General features: G+C 41.5%; 2 protein-coding genes and 1 pseudogene across 3 annotated transcripts; all 3 read right to left on the bottom strand.

Moving 5' to 3' along the window:
- Nucleotides 1–82: 82 nt before the first annotated feature.
- LOC127297195 (thiol-disulfide oxidoreductase LTO1) lies at nucleotides 83–2970 on the bottom strand. 2 transcript variants are annotated; one of them, XM_051327493.1, is made up of 7 exons: nucleotides 2749–2970; nucleotides 2450–2684; nucleotides 1899–2155; nucleotides 1657–1769; nucleotides 1252–1399; nucleotides 964–1101; nucleotides 83–639 (listed from the first exon to the last, which is right to left on the bottom strand). In XM_051327493.1, exons 1-7 carry the CDS (start codon nucleotides 2953–2955, stop codon nucleotides 562–564), a joined length of 1176 nt encoding a protein of 391 aa, XP_051183453.1. In that variant the 5' UTR covers nucleotides 2956–2970; the 3' UTR covers nucleotides 83–561. The 2 variants fall into 2 exon arrangements, with proteins under 2 accessions (XP_051183453.1, XP_051183451.1); XM_051327491.1 differs by having other exon boundaries at nucleotides 1657–1781.
- Nucleotides 2971–3104: 134 nt separating this feature from the next.
- On the bottom strand, nucleotides 3105–6407 carry LOC127297196 (uncharacterized; annotated as a pseudogene).
- A 346-nt stretch (nucleotides 6408–6753) lies between these two features.
- On the bottom strand, nucleotides 6754–11379 carry LOC127297199 (uncharacterized). Its single transcript, XM_051327496.2, has 14 exons — nucleotides 11219–11379; nucleotides 11026–11104; nucleotides 10811–10921; nucleotides 10403–10500; nucleotides 10225–10311; nucleotides 10036–10139; nucleotides 9853–9925; nucleotides 9723–9768; nucleotides 9540–9649; nucleotides 9336–9443; nucleotides 9174–9233; nucleotides 9023–9084; nucleotides 7873–8188; nucleotides 6754–7395 (listed from the first exon to the last, which is right to left on the bottom strand). Exons 1-14 carry the CDS (start codon nucleotides 11312–11314, stop codon nucleotides 7114–7116), a joined length of 1632 nt encoding a protein of 543 aa, XP_051183456.1. The 5' UTR covers nucleotides 11315–11379; the 3' UTR covers nucleotides 6754–7113.
- Between the last annotated feature and the right edge of the window lie 8385 nt (nucleotides 11380–19764).

Consider the following 19764-nt stretch of genomic DNA (forward strand, 5'->3'; position numbering starts at 1 on the left):
ATCATTTTGCTCTCCTTGTCTCAGTGAGGAAGCAAAGTAAGAGCAGAAGATACTATCGGCTCTACTCAAGAGTCAAGACATGTTTATATCTGAACATCAAGTTCAAACTGATCTCCCATTCAGCCAAGTCCATAAGGAAACTCGGGAGCGTGTCAAAGGGTGACTGACATGTTTTACACAATGCACTTCTGTAGTAGTGCAGATGTCCAAGTGCAGAGTATACTAGGAGGACGAAAATATGTGTGGTTTCCCAGCCACCTACCAACGTTTTACAGCACAAACTACAGACTACAAAAAGGTTGTACATGTTCCTCCGAGGTTCTTCTATTTTCTCATTCTGTGCATGAGTGAACAAGTAGAGATTTACATATTACAATGATTAGTGGGTGAATTTAGTAAATCTATGCACACTGGAAGAGAACTCCTAGCCTCGAGCTTGATGAATATGTTGTGGCATTGCTGTGAACTACCACCAGCTTCAGACTCTTGCCTCCAGAGAGCTCTCAACGATGCTTCCATGTTTCGATTTGGTGGGGATGCTTCTGGTCGTGGTTCATGGCCTTAAGATTGTTCGGGGACCTCGGAGACAAAACCTGATTCTTCTGCGAGAACTGAGAGTTCCTTGTCACCGCTCAGGAGCTGAATGAGGGAGGTACACAGTCAATACGTGAACACATGGGAAGAATTAATCACATAGTGCATCTCAGGACAAAATGCTGACGGAGGCATGGAAAAGCCATGACATAATATAAAAACGGATAACATCATAGGTCAAAACTGAAACTAGATGCATGCAACAGCAAAGTAAGAGCAGAAGATGTCATCTGAGGAGAAACTACAAATTCAGTGTGCTTAATACTGACAGCAATGCAGATGTGAACCGATAAATTAAATCGGGCCTCAACTAATGGATGATATCATGGACTTAAACTATAATGGAAACATCAAAGTTATGGGGAGTACTTTGCCGTTGATGATCCATGTTGGAAAACCTTCTAGACCAGTGGCTGCACATTCGTTGGCCATTTTCTTTCCCTTACCGGCTCCGTTTGGGAAGCATTCCACATAATCCAGAACTTCCATAGCTTCACGACCAAACATCTGCATGACCATATGGTAAGCATTAAAAGTAGGCTTTGATTGATTTTGTTCTACTTTTTTTTTTTGAGATCTTGCTCAGCGCAGCAACAATGAGATCCTGTGGTATTAACTATGAAGTTATAAATTCAAGAAAGAGGAAACAGATCGTACCTGTTTTTGTTCATTGCAATGAGAACACCAGAACGCTCCATACATCTTTGCACCTATGGAGTGTAGATGTTTTGCCAGTGAGATCGCAAAAGGGGTTGATTCTGCTGTTACCTCTATTTTGTATGGTTCTAATACAAAATCATCTGTGCTGCATAAAATGAAAAAAAAAAGAATCTATAAGTCACTTGTGATGATTTTAAAGGAAGCGGAGTATGTAGGCTACAAATTCACATCGATTACTTAGCACAAAACGTGTGATTATGCAAAATGAAACATATAAAACCATAATAGAAAGAAAAATGTAACTTCTTACAAAAGCACGACTATATAACTTGGAGTAAACGACAAAGAAGACGGCTTATAATCTGTATTTTCACCGATAACCAATTTTAGAGGAAACCTCACCCCTTCAACTGAGTAGTAGCTGAACTATAGGAGTTCGTTAAAGAAAGAGCAACAATCACAGCTACAGCTAACTGAAGACCAACAAACTTCTGGATGCGTGCCAAGCCAATGTCCTGCAAGAATACCTTTGAGAAAGGTTAGTTGGATGGGTTACTTGATCACCAAAAGGTGTAAATGAAGAACAGGACCAGGTTTTTTTTAGATCAACAGGACCAGGTTGATGTGTTTAAGAGAGCACACACCTTTATTCTGATGAAAAATAACGTGAAGGAGATAAATGCTGAAGATAGGCAGTATACACAAGAGGTCCCAACAAATTTGGTGTTGAGAATGAAAAGGAAATAAGCACTCGCGGTCGCCAACGAAGTAGCGAGCAGAAGCAAGGTCAAGCGGATATCCAAGTCATCAAGTCCAGGGAGTAACTCCTCGCTGTTTTCTTGCAGAGAAAGCGCGGCAACCAAACCATATGCCAGCATACCAACTAATGGAAGAGGGATCCCTGCCGAATTCAAGAGAGGCCAATCGTTAACCATGAGCATTGTATTACCATTATGTGAAAGTAACCAGCAGGACACAAGAATAAAAAGTTCAGCCAAATCACTTGTACGAGGCTATAGAAGGGGAGATCATGGGCAACATTTGGAATAAATACGCATAAAATCTCAAAACTAGCTAAGCTCTCACTATGCTACATACTGATACTGCAAGCACAATGGAAGCAGTACGATTTTCAGAACTATATATCCCTCCATCCCGTGAGCAGTGGACGATAGGCCGGGGAGGATGAGGTTACCAAAGACGACCGAATAGTCGCTGTCGAGCACGTCGCCGCAGCCTCCGCCGCCGACGGGGCAGAAGGCCTCGGAGCCCGTGAGCTTGAGGTAGCTGAGGTAGCCCGTCTCCAGCAACCCCAGCCCCGCGACGCCCGCGGTCCAGGCGCTCGTGGAGACGCCCCACAGGGACGAAGGTGGAGGGGTCTCCTGCTCCGGGGAAGGCGGCTCCGCGCAGCACCTGAACCGCGGAGCTCTCTGCAAGAACCACGGAATCAGAGGGTTGTGGCTACGGCACTTGGAAGCAGGTGATGGGTTTTACCTTGATGACGCGCGGGGAGAAGGTGGTGGAGGCGGCGCGGCGGGCCGGGGGCGGGAGGAAGGAGATGGAGAGGGCTGCCGAGATGGTCGCCATGGCGGAGACGGAGGTGAGTGGTGAGAGCTCGCCTGACCTCTCAGCTCTCTGCACACGACTGTTCTGTGGGCCACAGTTCGCAACTGAGCTTACTGGATCTTGCAGCTGATCCATACTCGTAAGAGAAGTCCAGGCCCATACTGTTTTGCTTTTCTGGAACCATCAACCATTCTAGAGATTTCCTCCAAAATTAGCTTGCCATGGATAGCAGAAATAATAATGCAGAAACAAGAAAACTTTCCAGAAAATAACAAGTGCGAGAGTAGTCCAAACAATGGGATTACTCCTGTGTTACTAGATACAAAATCATACAATCATGCATAAGCATGTCTCATTTTCTGTGTATATACAGACAACCCTGGATGGTATTGAATTCCTCTAGAATGTAACCAAATGATGACTTGTAATTTGGACTGCCATATGTGCCACCAAACCTTCTCTGGCAAACAATGAGTTGAACTAGCATCTGGTCCAGTGGCTGGCGACATTTTCTTTTCTGGTCTTCCATGTACAATTTTCAAGTAATGCGGCTATATCCTGCAGTTCGCCGCTGTAGAATGACACGATTTAGTGAACAAGGGTGGAACCCAAAAACTTAGAACAGTAGCATCATTTTATGATTTTATCTGTCTTTGAGGAATAAGCAGCAGACGTTGACACAGGGGACAGAAACTCACTGCAGTAAACGAACTGGTTGAAGTCCAATGTCACTTTCCCTTGCTTGGTTGTATCGAATGAACTGAACAAGTTACTACAAAAACAACACAAGTATATTATCAGTTTAAAATTTAGCATGGTACTCTGAGAAATGCAAATCATGTACAGAACAATTTGTCGCAAAATACTCCTCTTATTCAAAGAAAAACTGAATCATAACAGTTGATGTAGATCCTACAGTACCAACAAGAAGCAAGTAAAACCTACCGAGTACAGTAATATTTGATTTTCATGAATGTGTAGGTACAAACTAAAAACCTAGCTTGCATAATCAATTCCTACTAGTGCCCTGCTGGAATGTCCCTTTTCACAGAAAATCGATATAATATCTGTTCATAGCTAGAGAACAATGAACTAGGCAGCAACAATTAGGTTTTAGTCGTAAAGCAAAACAAGGTAATTATTAGAAAGGAAAAAAAACAGTGAAAGTGCCTGCCTATGGTCACTATACAGTAACCACAGACCACAACCAGGCATGCAGCTAGGTTGAAAGTAGAAGTTAACAGCTGGTTATCATAACTTGAATGTTATGTTGGTGGTACCATGATGTACATACCGAGCTGACTGCACAAAGATGCATATTGATATGAACTCATCCAAACGAACCATCCCCTTCTTGCTCTTGTCGAAGCTCTGAGAAGGGCCAAGCATCAAGTATGACACAGTATAAATGATGTGTTTGATGTACCAAGACAGTTAAAGAATAAAAGTTCTAGAATAAGAAGCATTAATGCAACTACAGGCAGTGCATTACTACTAGCCAAGGGCTCTAGGATGTGTAGGTAGGAAATGATTATGGCCAGACAGACAAAGAAGATGTGCTAAACTAGCAGTCTTTTGGGGGGCAACAGTTTAGATATCAAGTTCTGAAATTCATACTACAAAATCTTCATTTTATATTCACTCTTTACTTCAGCTGACACCTAAAACTTTCTCAACTGTATCACCTATTTCAAGCTCACATAGAAAACTGACAGTAAAAAATAATCAACTTGGAAGCAAAAACTCAGCATGAAAATTTAAGAGGCTAACACTAGTTCCATGTTCACATAGAAAACTGAGCGTAACAAAAACTCATGAAAATTTAACAGGCCACCTAACACCAGTTTTACACCGACATGCTCCAGATTACATGAAAAGGCAGCTTAGGATAAATAAATTCTTTGTATCAAGTTTGTAATTTGGACAGGCTTACCCTTCGTGTTTCTGCTTCAAATATACCAGTCCAGTGCAATAGTTTCTCACAAGCTCATGACAACATTTCACAGAGCTTATGAACACTCTAGAGTTTTTGGCTCTTAACAAGTCCCTCCGTGGCCTGTATAAATAGGGGCCGCGCTCACTTTCTTGGGCCCCCGAGAAAGTTTTACGGGCTGGGTCTCCGATTCAGTCGCTGTTCTATGCCGCTTTCGGCCCGAACCCGTAAATCCGCCGGAAAAATTTAGTTCCGGCGGCATTTACGGGCTCTGTTAGAGACGCTCTAATCTTATGATCAACTTTGCACTAGCAATGAATGGTAAGTACCTCACAAACTGTGTAGAAGGCAGGTGAATCCAAAGAAAACCCGAGTTTGATTAATGCCTGTATAGAAAGTTTAAAAAAATTGTAACATTGCTCATACAAGGGGAAGGATTTGGTCAGGTAGGTGGCCTAGTCACCACAAAGACCAGACACAGTGACAGTACATCTTAAAACAGTTGAAATTAAAATATCACCTCATACACCTCCTCAAGACTGAGAAATCCACGACCCCTATAATATAGAAAATAAGAAATTTAGACAAATGCAGTGAGCGCCTTAACTCAAGAAAAATACAAACTGTATGAAAGATCAGGGTGTCACTTGAACAATTTTGTAATACCTTTCTCGAGTGGAGAAGACAGTCTGCACCTGCATATTAAAAAGATCATACAAAAAAAATTAAGTCAGATAGGAAAATGTGCAATTAGGAATGCATTACTATGGAATTCACTCCTCTCAGATGCAATGTGCCATGTAATGTTACTTTGGTACAGAATAGTAGGCCATTTACTTCATATTTCATTCTACCAAAGTTCAAATATCATCATCATAGGAAATTACTTGATACACACCGCATACAAACGATTTCAGTTAATAATCCTGAATGTCAAACCCAAATAGACTGAAACAGAGAGCCCACATACCTTCTGGAGGAACTTGTTAAGAGCCAAAAACTCTGCAAGGGCAATGATTACAGCAAGCGATGTTATTATTAGATCATCTTTCAAGTGATCAAAATTCACAATGCGGCATAAATGATCAAATTTGCTCAACAGAAACTCGCATGGATGCGTGCAGGTAGCATCGTGGGAAGTTGATACTAGGATTCAATTTGACTTTGACCTGCAGAATCAGGGGCTAACCTTCGAAGCTCATGGTGCCGTTCCCATCGAAGTCGTACATCCTACAGAATACAAATACACACGCATCAGCCCCAATTCCATTCCCAAATTGAGCTAAGACAACGAAAGCCGCCACGGCGAGTGGAGGACCTGATCATCTGCTGCACGATGGAGAGGGGGGAAGTCGAGGTTTCCCACGGCCAGAGCGCTCTGGTGGGAGGACAACCGGATTCGCGCGTTAGTGGGCAAATTATCGTCGTGGGCACTTCCGAGCACGGGGAGGAGGAGGTAGGAAAACCTGGAGCTGAGGAGGCGTGATGTTGCCGGTGCGGGCGGCGTCGACGCGGTCGAACCACTCCCGGAGCACCACCGCGTTCTCCATCCTTGGCCGCCGGCGACGCTGTCTACCAGGTCGTTGGCGACGGAGACACCAGAGCGTTGGCGCAAACAGGAAATGAACAAGAGTCTTCGAAGAGACAACCGTGTATTTTACTGTCTTCAAGCCTAGTATACGGAGAAACTAGTTTACGCCTTTCTTCGTGGAGTGTGCTCACACGTATTGCTTGTCTGTTACCCCGTACATTTGACAGAAGAAACTTGTTTCAAAATGCAGTACTCAGAATTACTCTCAACTGTCAGATTAAATTCATTCAAACTTGCCCAAATTTACAGAGTCCCTCTTCCTTTCTCAGAGTTGTTTCTGGTAATTCATTTTCATTTACTACTCTCCACCCTCCTGGTCTTATAACCAGTTTAATACTTATGTCATTGTTCACAATAAATCTTATGTCATTGTTTCCGGTGGATAGAATCAAATGATAACGGAATCTCCATTTTGCCTAATCTGAACTCGCTTTCTTATTGAATCTTTTAAAACACAACCGCACATGCTCACAGTGCACTCTAACTCTTGCACACTTACATGCCTACTAGTAAACCAGACAAAAAGTACACAAGATAACCTAACATCTTTCATCTCTACAGCCTATGCTCAATCTTCTACAAAACTAGGAGGGCATCCTTCTTCCCAGGTAAGCTCAGCTACGACGAAAAAAAATATACAACACCAAGTTCGTATTGCCCATCCTCAACTTCACACCGGCAAAATCTGAGAGCTTCGATGCGCTCAGCAGCATTCATGGAAAACAGATGTGATGTTGAGTCTTGGTAGCTGCTTCACTATGATTCTCCACTAAAATAACGAGGACAGTGGATGATGAACTCCATCAGTATGATCCGCCCCTGGCTTTGCAGAAGCAGCAGCAGCATCGGTGGATGCAGGCGGTGATTCTTCACACATAGTGTCCAAGATCACTTTCCCGAGAACAAACCGGACCTCACGAGCATCCCCATATTCCATCAACCTGTAGTCAATCCCATGCATACCTCTGGTCTCGACATATGAAGTTAAGTCAGAATCAAGGCCCTTAAATATCCCCAGCACTCTGCTCCTCTCCCTGGCCGATACGAAAACCTGGGAATAAATCCCCGACAAATCTTAGTATGATGATTAAGTGGGCAATACGCAATATAACATAAGCAATATAGGGAGCATTGCTGCTACATCGAAACACCTTCTTTTGTTAACATTGGCATCAATCATGAGTTAATATTGTATGTTAGTAAATGTTTAGGTGTCAAAACTTTAAGTGACATCAATAAGAGCTCCACTCACTGTTTCCTTTTTTCTGGTTCCCCAATAAAATGGAAAAGTGTGGAAGGGAATATAAAACATACCAATATTTGAGAGCATAGGAACAATGTAAACAACAATTTACCGATTAGACATGCAATAAAAAGTGCTTCACAAAACGGGCTGCTGATTTAACCGGGAAAAAGGAAAACAACATAAGTTGCACCGAGAATAAACTATAAATTTCACTGGAAATATAAAAACTGCTAGCATAAAGATGCACGATTGGGAGTTAAAATATGCTATAGTGATACTTACAACTCCTGAAAATTGTGAAGCTTTCGAATGTCTGGCCAATGATTGCTTGAGACTATCTAAACATGTAAATGTATCAACCGAAGAATTGACTAGTGATGCCAGCTGTGATATTTGTTTCATAAGATTATCATCCAGTTTTGCCTGAGAAGGCCCCAGAGCTTCTGGGACAAATATAGCTGGTGCTCCAACATCTTGTTTCAAGAACTCGACAGCGCTGTCCCATGTTCCGAAATGCATCAGTGCAGCAAAAGCCTTGATTACCTGGGCGTCTTGTGGAGCATTAACCAATGCAGTGTGAAATGCCAACAGCCCTAACCTGTGGAATAATATCAAACGAATAAAATATACTGTACATGGCTGACAGCGTGTCCATACCAAGCACTGAAATTTCGATCAGATAGTTATGCTACTTGGTTACCGAATAAGGAATGGAAAACACAGTTTGCCTACTCATAACATCAAGCGTTAGTATAGGCAGAAAAGAGGACACTTGAAATGCAGATTGACAGTGGTACGAAGTAGTATACAGATGTGTTAAAACTACATGAAGTATGCACACGTTTCAGGCTAGCATAAGTAAATCTAAGATGATACACGCTGTCCCCTCCTCACCCATCCAGACAGGAAACTATGCATGAATTTCTACAAGCCTTGTAAGCACTGTATGACAGTCTGGAGAGTGGAGTACACAAGCATTTTTCAGAGAAATGTAAAATAAATATGATAATAGAACAAAACCAGGCTTATCTACTATGTGAAACCTGGAAATCAAAGTGATGATATTGGTATATGGCCTGAGCTGATAACAAATATCGGAACAACACCAGACTACGGAAGTACACACACGTGCTGATACAACAGTCCCTAGCAGAGCCAGCAGAATGTTTATTTTAGCTTTACTAGAAACTAATAACTAGATTGAGGAACTGTAAAGGAACCACAATAGACCTACATCACCAAGGTCAAAACTATCCTAATCAGCTATGCTTGCGGCTGGACTGTTTGGTAGTATATCTAGTACCACACTTCCTGAGGAGCATAAATATAAATACTAGCAAGAACAAACAAAGGTTGTATAACTTGACTAAACCCATAATGGTAAGCACAGTCAAGTAAAGATATGCACAAATTGGCACTCAAAGATTCTTACCACAAAGAGCTGTGGCATGGCCAGTCAGCAGAAAAAAATTTATCAAGATTAGCCAATAGTTTCTGCACAGGCGAAATCAACTGATTAAGTGTGTGCTTTAAATTATTTCACTATTTCTCCACATGACATGGCATGTTTCAGAGTTACTCACCATAAGCATCAGATCTTTGTCACTTGATCTACCCTTCATCTGATCTGATAAATATGCTGCCTAAAATACAAATAGCATTCAAGAATGAGTAAGCTGACAGATGGAAGTGGTTGCGGGCAGAAATATACTTGTGTAACAACAGGACCTCATTGCTCAACTTACTTGAAAAGGAAGCAAAATATCGAGAAGTCCATATTTGCTAAGCAATCTAATGGAAGACTCTGCCGCCCCATGAGATAGCATATATCTCATTTCCATCATCAACCTTGACTGAGTAAATGCCGTCATGAATATAAACAAAAAAAATACATGAGAATTCATATATACTTGCACGTTTGCTTTCAGGGAGCTAAAGTAATAATAAACCTTGTCGATATTTATGATGGATGGAGAAAGATCTCGTATTGCAGTAGAAGTTTCGCTGGAGAACTGAAAGCCAAGGCGAGCGGCAACTCTCAAGCCACGCAAAATCCTGGCTGGAAGAAATTTGAATCTATTTTTTTCTTGAATAGATAATGATAAAATCAAGCAAATTCCTTGAACACCTACCAGAATCCTCCTTGAAAGAAACGTGGGCAGGAATCACAGTACACACCTGATTGGTGATTTAAGGAGTTAGGAAGAAGAAAAAGAAAAAGGTAAACAAGGAGTTAGGTAATGATAAAATCAAGCAAACTACCTTGTTTTTTCTTAGATCCATTACTCCATTCACATAATCATAAACTCTGTTATTGAATGGGTTAAAGAATAGGCTGCCATGTAAACATCGCAAGAATGTTAGTAATTTAGCACCCATGATATTTCACAGAAACAGCATTCATTGAACCTTTGAAGTTGTACCAGATTTCCTACAGAAGATTACCTATTTATTGTAAAATCTCTTTTCAACGAATTCTTCCAGCGAAGAATATCCCCTTGATCATCACCACCAGACTCTTCTGAACAGTTTGTGCTGAAGCTCGAAACCTGCAAGGACCGGCAAGCGATGGTTAGAGAACAACGCTCAAAGAACCAAGTATTCACAACGCCATTGTTCCTGTGAATAACAAACCTCGAACGTCGAGCCCCGCATATGAACCTGGCATATTGGAAAGCGTGTGCCAATGATGAAACAGCGTTTGAAATCGAGTTTCTTAATCTGAAAAAAAAAATCATAAGCCAATCAATGGAACAAGGGCATCGGAGTTTTGGGGAAAAGAAACATGTGCGGTCTTTGAATAGGTCGAAACCTGTTTGAGACTTGCAGTCGTGATCACGTCGAAATCTTTTGGTGGCCTTTTCAGTAGCAGATCTCTCACACATCCCCCGACAAGATAAGCTTCAAACCCTGTACAATAACCGTGTCCTTGAGTACTGCGTGCAATTCTTCATTCTGTAGTATAAACTTTTAACGCGGTGTAGTGTTACGAAGCAAACACGTGACATGTGTATGGCATGTCAAAGCTCTTAAGTGTTTGGCATTGCGTGATAATCCCGTTAGCTGACCTGTGTTTGCCTATTTCTCTGTTTGGCTAAATAACTTCTCTCTACTCACAGATGATTATTATATATGAACTCGGCACAACATAGTTCAGCAACCGCAAACCGAGCCTTACTCTGGAATAGAGATAGCTAAGCAAGAAGAGAGTGATCTGCACCTTTTCGTTTCAGCTTTTGTAGAACGGACCAGCAATTGAGAGGTATAGCGCCCGGGTGAATTCCCACAGCTCTCGAGTCGAAACACCTCCACGACGAACGGTCGATGAACCCTGCGCGCCAATAACAGTGTCCGAAGGCGAGCTCCATAGTTAGATGTATGGATTTATAGATGGAAACCATGAAGCATCTGCTCCGGTGTCCGAGTCGTCGTTACCTGGCCTTGAACCGGAACTTGACCGTGCGTTCCGCATGCCGCCGCCATCTCCCTCCTTCCTCGAGCCGTACTGCCTCGTCTGACAGAAGCAGAGGCGCAACGTGTGAGAGAGATGGAAGTTAAGTGCGCCGCCGGCGAGGTGGTCGGCCGAATGCCCCAAGGAGATTGGGGTGTGATGGGGTGGGGCACTGACCTGGAGAAGACGGGAGGCCGCGGAGCAGAGGCGAGAGAGGAGGGCGGGCGGGGGTGAGAGCGAGGAGAGGTCGGTGCACCGTCGGGCCGCCGTCATGACATGGCCTCGCGAGGCGCTCGGGGGCGGCACGGCGGCGTGGTGTGCGCAGGCAGGCAGGCGGCGAGGGAGCGAGGTGCCGGCCGCGCCCCGTAGGGCAAGTTTACTTGAAATGGGTCCTGCCTGCGCGGCTCGGTTCTACCCGGCCCAGGATGAAGCGGGCCGCACCTGCCACAACAAGGGACCACCATTGTATTCCGTTTTCAGCCCGGACGCGCTTGCTTGGCCCAAATCACATCTTTCTCCATGCCAACGGGCAAACCCTATTATTTGTCGCCTATTGCGAAATTTAGACATGCCAAATACACCTTGATTTACCATAATGTAAAGAACTTGTCGAGAAATTATGGATGCACATAGAAAAAACATAAAATTACCACATCATAGTGATCAACCACTCTGCAACAGCTGGACTCAAACCACCACCAATGCCAACAACTAGATTACAAAAGTGGTTCTCAAAGAAGGAAACAACACATAAGTGTTGTCGCGGCCCAACATAATCAAAATCTGGTCACGGGTTTTGATGAGCGTATATTGCACACCGTTGGGAAACCGCAAGAGGAAGGTATGATGAGAACAGTAGTAAGTTTTTCCTCGGTAAGAAACCAAGGTTTAGTCGACCAGTAGGAGAAAGGCGTGACTTCTGAAGGTGTTGCTAGCTGACTTGTGGCAGGACGCACTACCGGCGTCAGCAACAACGTGGAACCTACACACAACACAACCAAAATACTTTGCCCCAACTTACAGTGAGGTTGTCAATCTCATCGATTTTGTTGAAAACAAATGATTAACCGTATAATGTGGAAATAGATGTTTGTTTGCAGTGGAATTAAAGAGAACAGTGATTGTATTAAGTAAACAGAATATGATGATTTTATCAGTGTAAAAGAAAGGATCGGGGTCCACAGTTCACTAGAGGTGTCTCTCCATAAAGATAAATAACATGTTGGGTGAACAAATTACAACTGGGCAATTGACAGAATAAAGACCATACATGATAAGATGATTACTATGAGATTCGTTTGGGCATTACAACATAATACAAGACTGTAATCCAAATGCGTCTATGACTAATAATCCACATTCCAGTTATCATCTGAAGCCCTTCCAGTATTAAGTTGCAATTAACAAATTATCGTATTAAACAATGTGTGTAAAGTAAACAATAGAATTATCCTTAGATGAAGCATTGCTATTTTCTCCCTAGTAGCAACATCACATCTACAATCTTAAAAGTTATTGTCACTCTTTCAGATTACTAGAGGCATGAACCCACTATCGAGCATAAATACCCTCTCTTGGAGTTACAAGCATTTACTTGGCCAAAGCATCTACTAGCAACGGAGAGCATGCAAGATCACAAATAACATATGATAAGTATATAATCGATCTCAACATAGTATAATATTCATCGGATCCTGATACGTCTCCAACGTATCGATAATTTCTTATGTTCCATGCCACTTTATTGATGATACCTACATGTTTTATGCATACTTTATGTCATATTTATGCATTTTTCGGCACTAACCTATTAACGAGATGCCGAAGAGCCGATTCTTGTCTGCTGTTTTTGGTTTCAGAAATCCTAGTAAGGAAATATTCTCGGAATTGGACGAAATCAACGCCCAGGGGCCTATTTTCACACGAAGCTTCCAGAAGACCGAAGGAGTCACGAAGTGGGGCCACGGGGCGCCACCACAGTAGGGCGGCGCGGCCTACAGGGGGCCCGCGCGGCCCTGCTGTGTGGGGCCCCCGTGACGCCTCTTGACATGCCCTTCCGCCTACTTAAAGCCTTCGTCGCGAAACCCCCAGTACCGAGAGCCACGATACGGAAAACCTTCCAGAGACGCCGCCGCCAATCCCATCTCGGGGGATTCAGGAGATCGCCTCCGGCACCCTGCCGGAGAGGGGAATCATCTCCCGGAGGACTCTTCACCGTCATGGTCGCCTCCAGAGTGATGAGTGAGTAGTTCACCCCTGGACTATGGGTCCATAGCAGTAGCTAGATGGTCGTCTTCTCCTAATTGTGCTTCATTGTTGGATCTTGTGAGCTGCCTAACATGATCAAGATCATCTATCTGTAATGCTATATGTTGTGTTTGTTGGGATCCGATGAATAGAGAATACTATGCTATGTTGATTATCAATCTATTATCTATGTGTTGTTTATGATCTTGCATGCTCTCCGTTATTAGTAGAGGCTCTGGCCAAGTTTTTACTCTTAACTCCAAGAGGGAGTATTTATGCTCGATAGTGGGTTCGTGCCTCCATTAAATCTGGGATAGTGACAGAAAGTTCTAAGGTTGTGGATGTGCTGTTGCCACTAGGGATAAAACATCGATGCTATGTCTAAGGATGTAGTTGTTGATTACATTACGCACCATACTTAATGCAATTGTCTGTTGTTTGCAACTTAATACTGGAAGGGGTTCGGATGATAACCTGAAGGTGGACTTTTTAGGCATAGATGCATGCAGGATAGCGGTCTATGTACTTTGTCGTAATGCCCAATTAAATCTCACTATACTCATCATATCATGTATGTGCATGGTCATGCCCTCTTTATTTGTCAATTGCCCAACTGTAATTTGTTCACCCAACATGCTTATTCTTATCGGAGAGACGCCTCTAGTGAACTGTGGACCCCAGTCCATTCTTTTACATCGAATACAATCTACTGCAATATTTGTTCTACTGTTTTCTGCAAACAATCATCATCCACACTATACATCTAATCCTTTGTTACAGCAAGCCGGTGAGATTGACAACCTCACTGTCACGTTGGAGCAAAGTAATTTGGTTGTGTTGTGCAGGTTCCACGTTGGCGCCGGAATCTCTGGTGTTGCGCCGCACTACACTTCGTCGCCATCAACCTTCGACGTGCTTCTTGACTCCTACTGGTTCGATAAACCTTGGTTTCTAACTGAGGGAAACTTACTGCTGTACGCATCACACCTTCCACTTGGGGTTCCCAACGGTCGCGTGCTGTACGCGTGTCAAGCTAAATTTCTGGCGCCGTTGCCGGGGAGATCAAGACACGCTGCAAGGGGAGTCTCCACCTCCAATCTCTTTACTTTGTTTTTGTCTTGCTTTATTTTATTTACTACTTTGTTTGCTGCACTAAATCAAAATACAAAAAAATTAGTTGCTAGTTTTACTTTATTTACTGTCTTGTTTGCATTCTCCATATCAAAAACACAAAAAAATTGTTACTTGCATTTACTTTATCTAGTTTGCTTTATTTACTATTGCTAAAATGGGTACTCCTGAAAATACTAAGTTGTGTGACTTCACAACCACAAATAATAATGATTTCTTATGCACACCTATTGCTCCACCTGCTACTACAGCGGAATTCTTTGAAATTAAACATGCTTTACTAAATCTTGTTATGAGAGAGCAATTTTCTGGTGTTAGTTCTGATGATGCTGCTGCCCATCTTAATAATTTTGTTGAATTATGTGAAATGCAAAAGTATAAGGATGTAGATGGTGACATTATAAAATTAAAATTGTTTCCTTTCTCATTAAGAGGAAGAGCTAAAGATTGGTTGCTATCTCTGCCTAAGAATAGTATTGATTCATGGACTAAATGCAAGGATGCTTTTATTGGTAGATATTATCCTCCTGCTAAAATTATATCTTCGAGAAGTAGCATAATGAATTTTAAACAATTGGATAATGAGCATGTTGCACAAGCATGGGAAAGAATGAAATCTTTGGTTAAAAATTGCCCAACCCATGGACTGACTACTTGGATGATCATCCAAACCTTTTATGCAGGACTGAATTTTTCTTCACGGGACCTATTGGATTCAGCTGCTGTAGGTACCTTTATGTCCATCACTCTCGGCGTCGCAACGAAGCTTCTTGATAATATGATGATTAATTACTCTGAATGGCACACGGAAAGAGCTCCACAAGGTAAGAAGGTAAATTCTGTCGAAGAAACATCTTTCTTGAATGATAAGATTGATGCTATTATGTCTATGCTTGTGAATGGTAGGACAAATGTTGATCCTAATAATGTTCCGTTAGCTTCATTGGTTGCTCAAGAAGAACATGTTGATGTGAACTTCATTAAAAATAATAATTTCAACAACAATGCTTATCGGAACAATTCTAGTAACAACTATAGGCCATATCCTTATAATAATGGTAACGGCTATGGTAATTCTTATGGGAATTCTTACAACAATAATAGGAACACACCCCCTGGACTTGAAGCTATGCTTAAAGAATTTATTAGTACACAAACTGCTTTTAACAAATTTGTTGAAGAAAAGCTTGGAAAAATTGATATACTTACTTCTAAAGTCGATAGTCTTGCTGCTGATGTTGGTCTCTTGAAATCGAAAGTTATGCCTAATGAAAATAATAATAATAATAATAATAATAATAAGATTGTTACTACAGCAATTGTCATCCAAGTTAGAATTAATGAGAATATAAGATTGATGGCCGAATTGCGTGCTAGGTGGGAAAAAGAAGAAAATGCTAAAGAAGATAATATAGCTAAAGTTTGGACTATTACCACCACTAGTAATGCTAATGCTTCACATGTTTCTGCACGTCCTACTATTAATGTCAAAAGAATTGGTGTTGGCAATGTTTCCACTTCTAATGCAAAGCGTGAAAAACTGCCTGAAACTGCTAAAACTGCTGAAATTTTTTCCAACCTTGGGGACAATGATCCCATTGCTTTAGATTATAATGGTTTGGATTTTGATGATTGCCACATCTCTGAAGTTATAAAGTTCTTACAAAAACTTGCTAAGATCCTAATGCTAGTGCTATAAATTTGGCTTTCACGAAACATATTACAAATGCTCTCATAAAAGCTAGAGAAGAGAAACTAGAACGCGAAGCTTCTATTCCTAGGAAGCTAGAGGATGGTTGGGAGCCCATCATTAAGATGAAGGTCAATGATTTTGATTGTAATGCTTTATGTGATCTTGGTGCAAGTATTTCCGTTATGCCTAAGAAAATCTATAACATGCTTGACTTGCCACCATTGAAAAATTATTATTTGGATGTTAATCTTGCTGATAATTCTACAAAGAAACCTTTGGGGAGAGTTGATAATGTTCGCATTACCATTAACAATAACCTTGTCCCCGTTGATTTTGTTGTCTTGGATATTGAATGCAATGCATCTTGTCCCATTATATTGGGAAGACCTTTTCTTCGAACTGTTGGTGCTATCATTGATATGAAGGAAGGTAATATTAAATATCAATTTCCTCTCAAGAAAGGTATGGAACACTTCCCTAGAAATAGAATGAAGTTACCTTTTGATTCTATCATTAGAACAAATTATGATGTTGATGCTTCGTCTCTTGATAATTCTCGATATACACTTTCTGCGCCTAGCTGAAAGGCGTTAAAGAAAAGCGCTTATGGGAGACAACCCATGATTTTACTACTGCACTTTTATTTTATATTTGAGTCTTGGAAGTTGTTACTACTGTAGCAACCTCTCCTTATGTTAGTTTTGTTGCATTGTTGTGCCAAGTAAAGTCTTTGATAGTAATGTTCATACTAGATTTGGATTACTGCGCAGAAACAGATTTCTTTGCTGTCACGAATCTGGGCCTAATTCTCTGTAGGTAACTCATAAAATTATGCCAATTTACGTGAGTGATCCTCAGATATGTACGCAACTTTCATTCAATTTGAGCATTTTCATTTGAGCAAGTCTGGTGCCTCAATAAAATTTGTCTTTACGGACTGTTCTGTTTTTACAGATTCTGCCTTTTATTTCGCATTGCCTGTTTTGCTATGCTTGATGGATTTTTCGATTCCATTAACTTTCAGTAGCTTTGTGCAATGTCCAGAAGTGTTAAGAATGATTATGTCACCTCTGAACATGTAAATTTTGATTATGCACTAACCCTCTAATGAGTTGTTTTGAGTTTGGTGTGGAGGAAGTTTTCAAGGATCAAGAGAGGGAGATGATACAATATGATCAAGGAGAGTGAAAGCTCTAAGCTTGGGGATGCCCCGGTGGTTCACCCCTGCATATTTTAAGAAGACTCAAGCGTCTAAGCTTGGGGATGCCCAAGGCATCCCCTTCTTCATCGACAACATTATCAGGTTCCTCTAGTGAAACTATATTTTTATTCCATCACATCTTATGTACTTTGCTTGGAGCGTCTGTTTTTTTTTTGTTTTTTTTGTTTGAATAAAATGGATCCTAGCATTCATTATGTGGGAGAGAGACACGCTCCGCTGTTGCATATGGACAAATATGTCCTTAGGCTTTACTCATAGTGTTCATGGCGAAGGTTGAATCTTCTTCGTTAAATTGTTATATGGTTGGAAACGGGAAATACTACATGTAGTAATTGGTAAAATGTCTTGGATAATTTGACACTTGGCAATTGTTGTGCTCATGTTTAAGCTCTTGCATCATATACTTTGCACCTATTAATGAAGAAATACATAGAGCTTGCTAAAATTTGGTTTGCATAATTGGTCTCTCTAAGGTCTAGATAATTTCTAGTAAGAGTTTGAACAACAAGGAAGACGGTGTAGAGTCTTATAATGTTTACAATATGTCTTTTATGTGAGTTTTGTTGCACCGCTTCATACTTGTGTTTGTTTCAAATAACCTTGCTAGCCTAAGCCTTGTATCGAGAGGGAATACTTCTCATGCATCCAAAATCCTTAAGCCAACCACTATGCCATTTGTGTCCACGTACCATACCTACCTACTACATGGTATTTCTCCGTCATTCCAAAGTAAATTGCTTGAGTGCTACCTTTAAATTTTTATCCTTTACCTTTGCAATATATAGCTCATGGGACAAATAGCCTAAAAACTATTGTGGTATTGAATATGTACTTGTGCATTTTATTTCTTATAAGTTGCTTGTTATGCGATAACCATGTTCCTGGGGACGCCATCAACTACTCTTTGTTGAATATCATGTGAGTTGCTATGCATGTCCGTCTTGTCTGAAGTAAGGGTGATTTACCATGAGTTGAATGGTTTGAGCATGCATACTGTTAGAGAAGAACATTGGGCCGCTAACTAAAGCCATGATCCATGGTGGAAGTTTCAGTTTTGGACAAATATCCTCAATCTTATATGAGAAAATTAATTGTTGTTGAATGCTTAAGCATTAAAGAGGAGTCCATTATCTGTTGTCTATGTTGTCCCGGTATGGATGTCTAAGTTGAGAATAATCAAAAGCGAGAAATCCAATGCGAGCTTTCTCCTTAGACCTTTGTACAGGCGGCATAGAGGTACCCCTTTGTGACACTTGGTTAAAACATATGTATTGCGGTGATAATCCAGGTAATCTGAGCTAATTAGGACAAGGTGCGGGCACTATTAGTATACTATGCATGAGGCTTGCAACTTCTAGGATATAATTTACATGATGCATATGCTTTATTACTACCGTTGACAAAATAGTTTCTTGTTTTCAAAATCAAAGCTCTAGCACAAATATAGCAATCAATGCTTCCCTCTGCGAAGAGTCTTTCTTCTACTTTTATGTTGAGTCAGTTCACCTGTTTCTCTCCATCTCAAGAAGCAAACACTTGTGTGAACTGTGCATTGATTCCTACATACTTGCATATTGCACTTATTATATTACTTTATGTTGACAATATCCATGAGATATACATGTTACAAGTTGAAAGCAACCGCTGAAACTTAATCTTCCTTTGTGTTGATTCAATGCCTTTACTTTGAATTATTGCTTTATGAGTTAACTCTTATGTAAGACTTATTGATGCTTGTCTTGAAAGTACTATTCATGAAAAGTCTTTGCTATATGATTCAGTTGTTTACTCATTACATTTACCATTGTCTTGGATCGCTGCATTCATTACATGTGCTTACAAATAGTATGATCAAGATTATGATGGCATGTCACTCCAGAAATTATCTTTGTTATCGTTTACCTACTCGGGACGAGCAGGAACTAAGCTTGGGGATGCTGATACGTCTCCAACGTATCGATAATTTCTTATGTTCCATGCCACTTTTTTGATGATACCTACATGTTTTATGCATACTTTATGTCATATTTATGCATTTTCCGGCACTAACCTATTAACGAGATGCCGAAGAGCCAGTTGTTGTTTTCTGCTGTTTTTGGTTTCAGAAATCCTAGTAAGGAAATATTCTCGGAATTGGACGAAATCAACGCCCAGGGGCCTATTTTCACACGAAGCTTCCAGAAGACCTAAGGAGTCACGAAGTGGGGCCACGGGGGGGCACCACAGTAGGGCGGCACGGTCTACAGGGGGCCCGCGCAGCCCTGCTGTGTGGGGCCCCGTGACGCCTCTTGACCTGCCCTTCCGCCTACTTAAAGCCTTCGTCGCGAAACCCCCAGTACCGAGAGCCACGATACGGAAAACCTTCCAGAGACGCCGCCGCCGCCAATCCCATCTCGGGGGATTCAGGAGATCGCCTCCGGGGCACCCTGC

Source organism: Lolium perenne, chromosome 4 (assembly GCF_019359855.2).
Source record: "Lolium perenne isolate Kyuss_39 chromosome 4, Kyuss_2.0, whole genome shotgun sequence".
Classification (NCBI taxonomy): domain Eukaryota; kingdom Viridiplantae; phylum Streptophyta; class Magnoliopsida; order Poales; family Poaceae; genus Lolium; species Lolium perenne.

Coding starts and splice junctions, on each gene's coding strand:
- LOC127297195 (XM_051327491.1), bottom strand. CDS start 2,955: ATGGATCAGCTGCAAGATCCAGTAAGCTCAGTTGCGAACTGTGGCCCA. Junction 2,685..2,748: donor TCTCCCCGCGCGTCATCAAG/GTAAAACCCATC, acceptor TGGTTCTTGCAG/AGAGCTCCGCGGTTCAGGTG. Junction 1,782..1,898: donor TATTTTTCATCAGAATAAAG/GTGTGTGCTCTC, acceptor CCTTTCTCAAAG/GTATTCTTGCAGGACATTGG.
- LOC127297199 (XM_051327496.2), bottom strand. CDS start 11,314: ATGACGGCGGCCCGACGGTGCACCGACCTCTCCTCGCTCTCACCCCCG. Junction 10,312..10,402: donor CGACTGCAAGTCTCAAACAG/GTTTCGACCTAT, acceptor TTTTTTTTTCAG/ATTAAGAAACTCGATTTCAA. Junction 10,140..10,224: donor TGCGGGGCTCGACGTTCGAG/GTTTGTTATTCA, acceptor CGGTCCTTGCAG/GTTTCGAGCTTCAGCACAAA.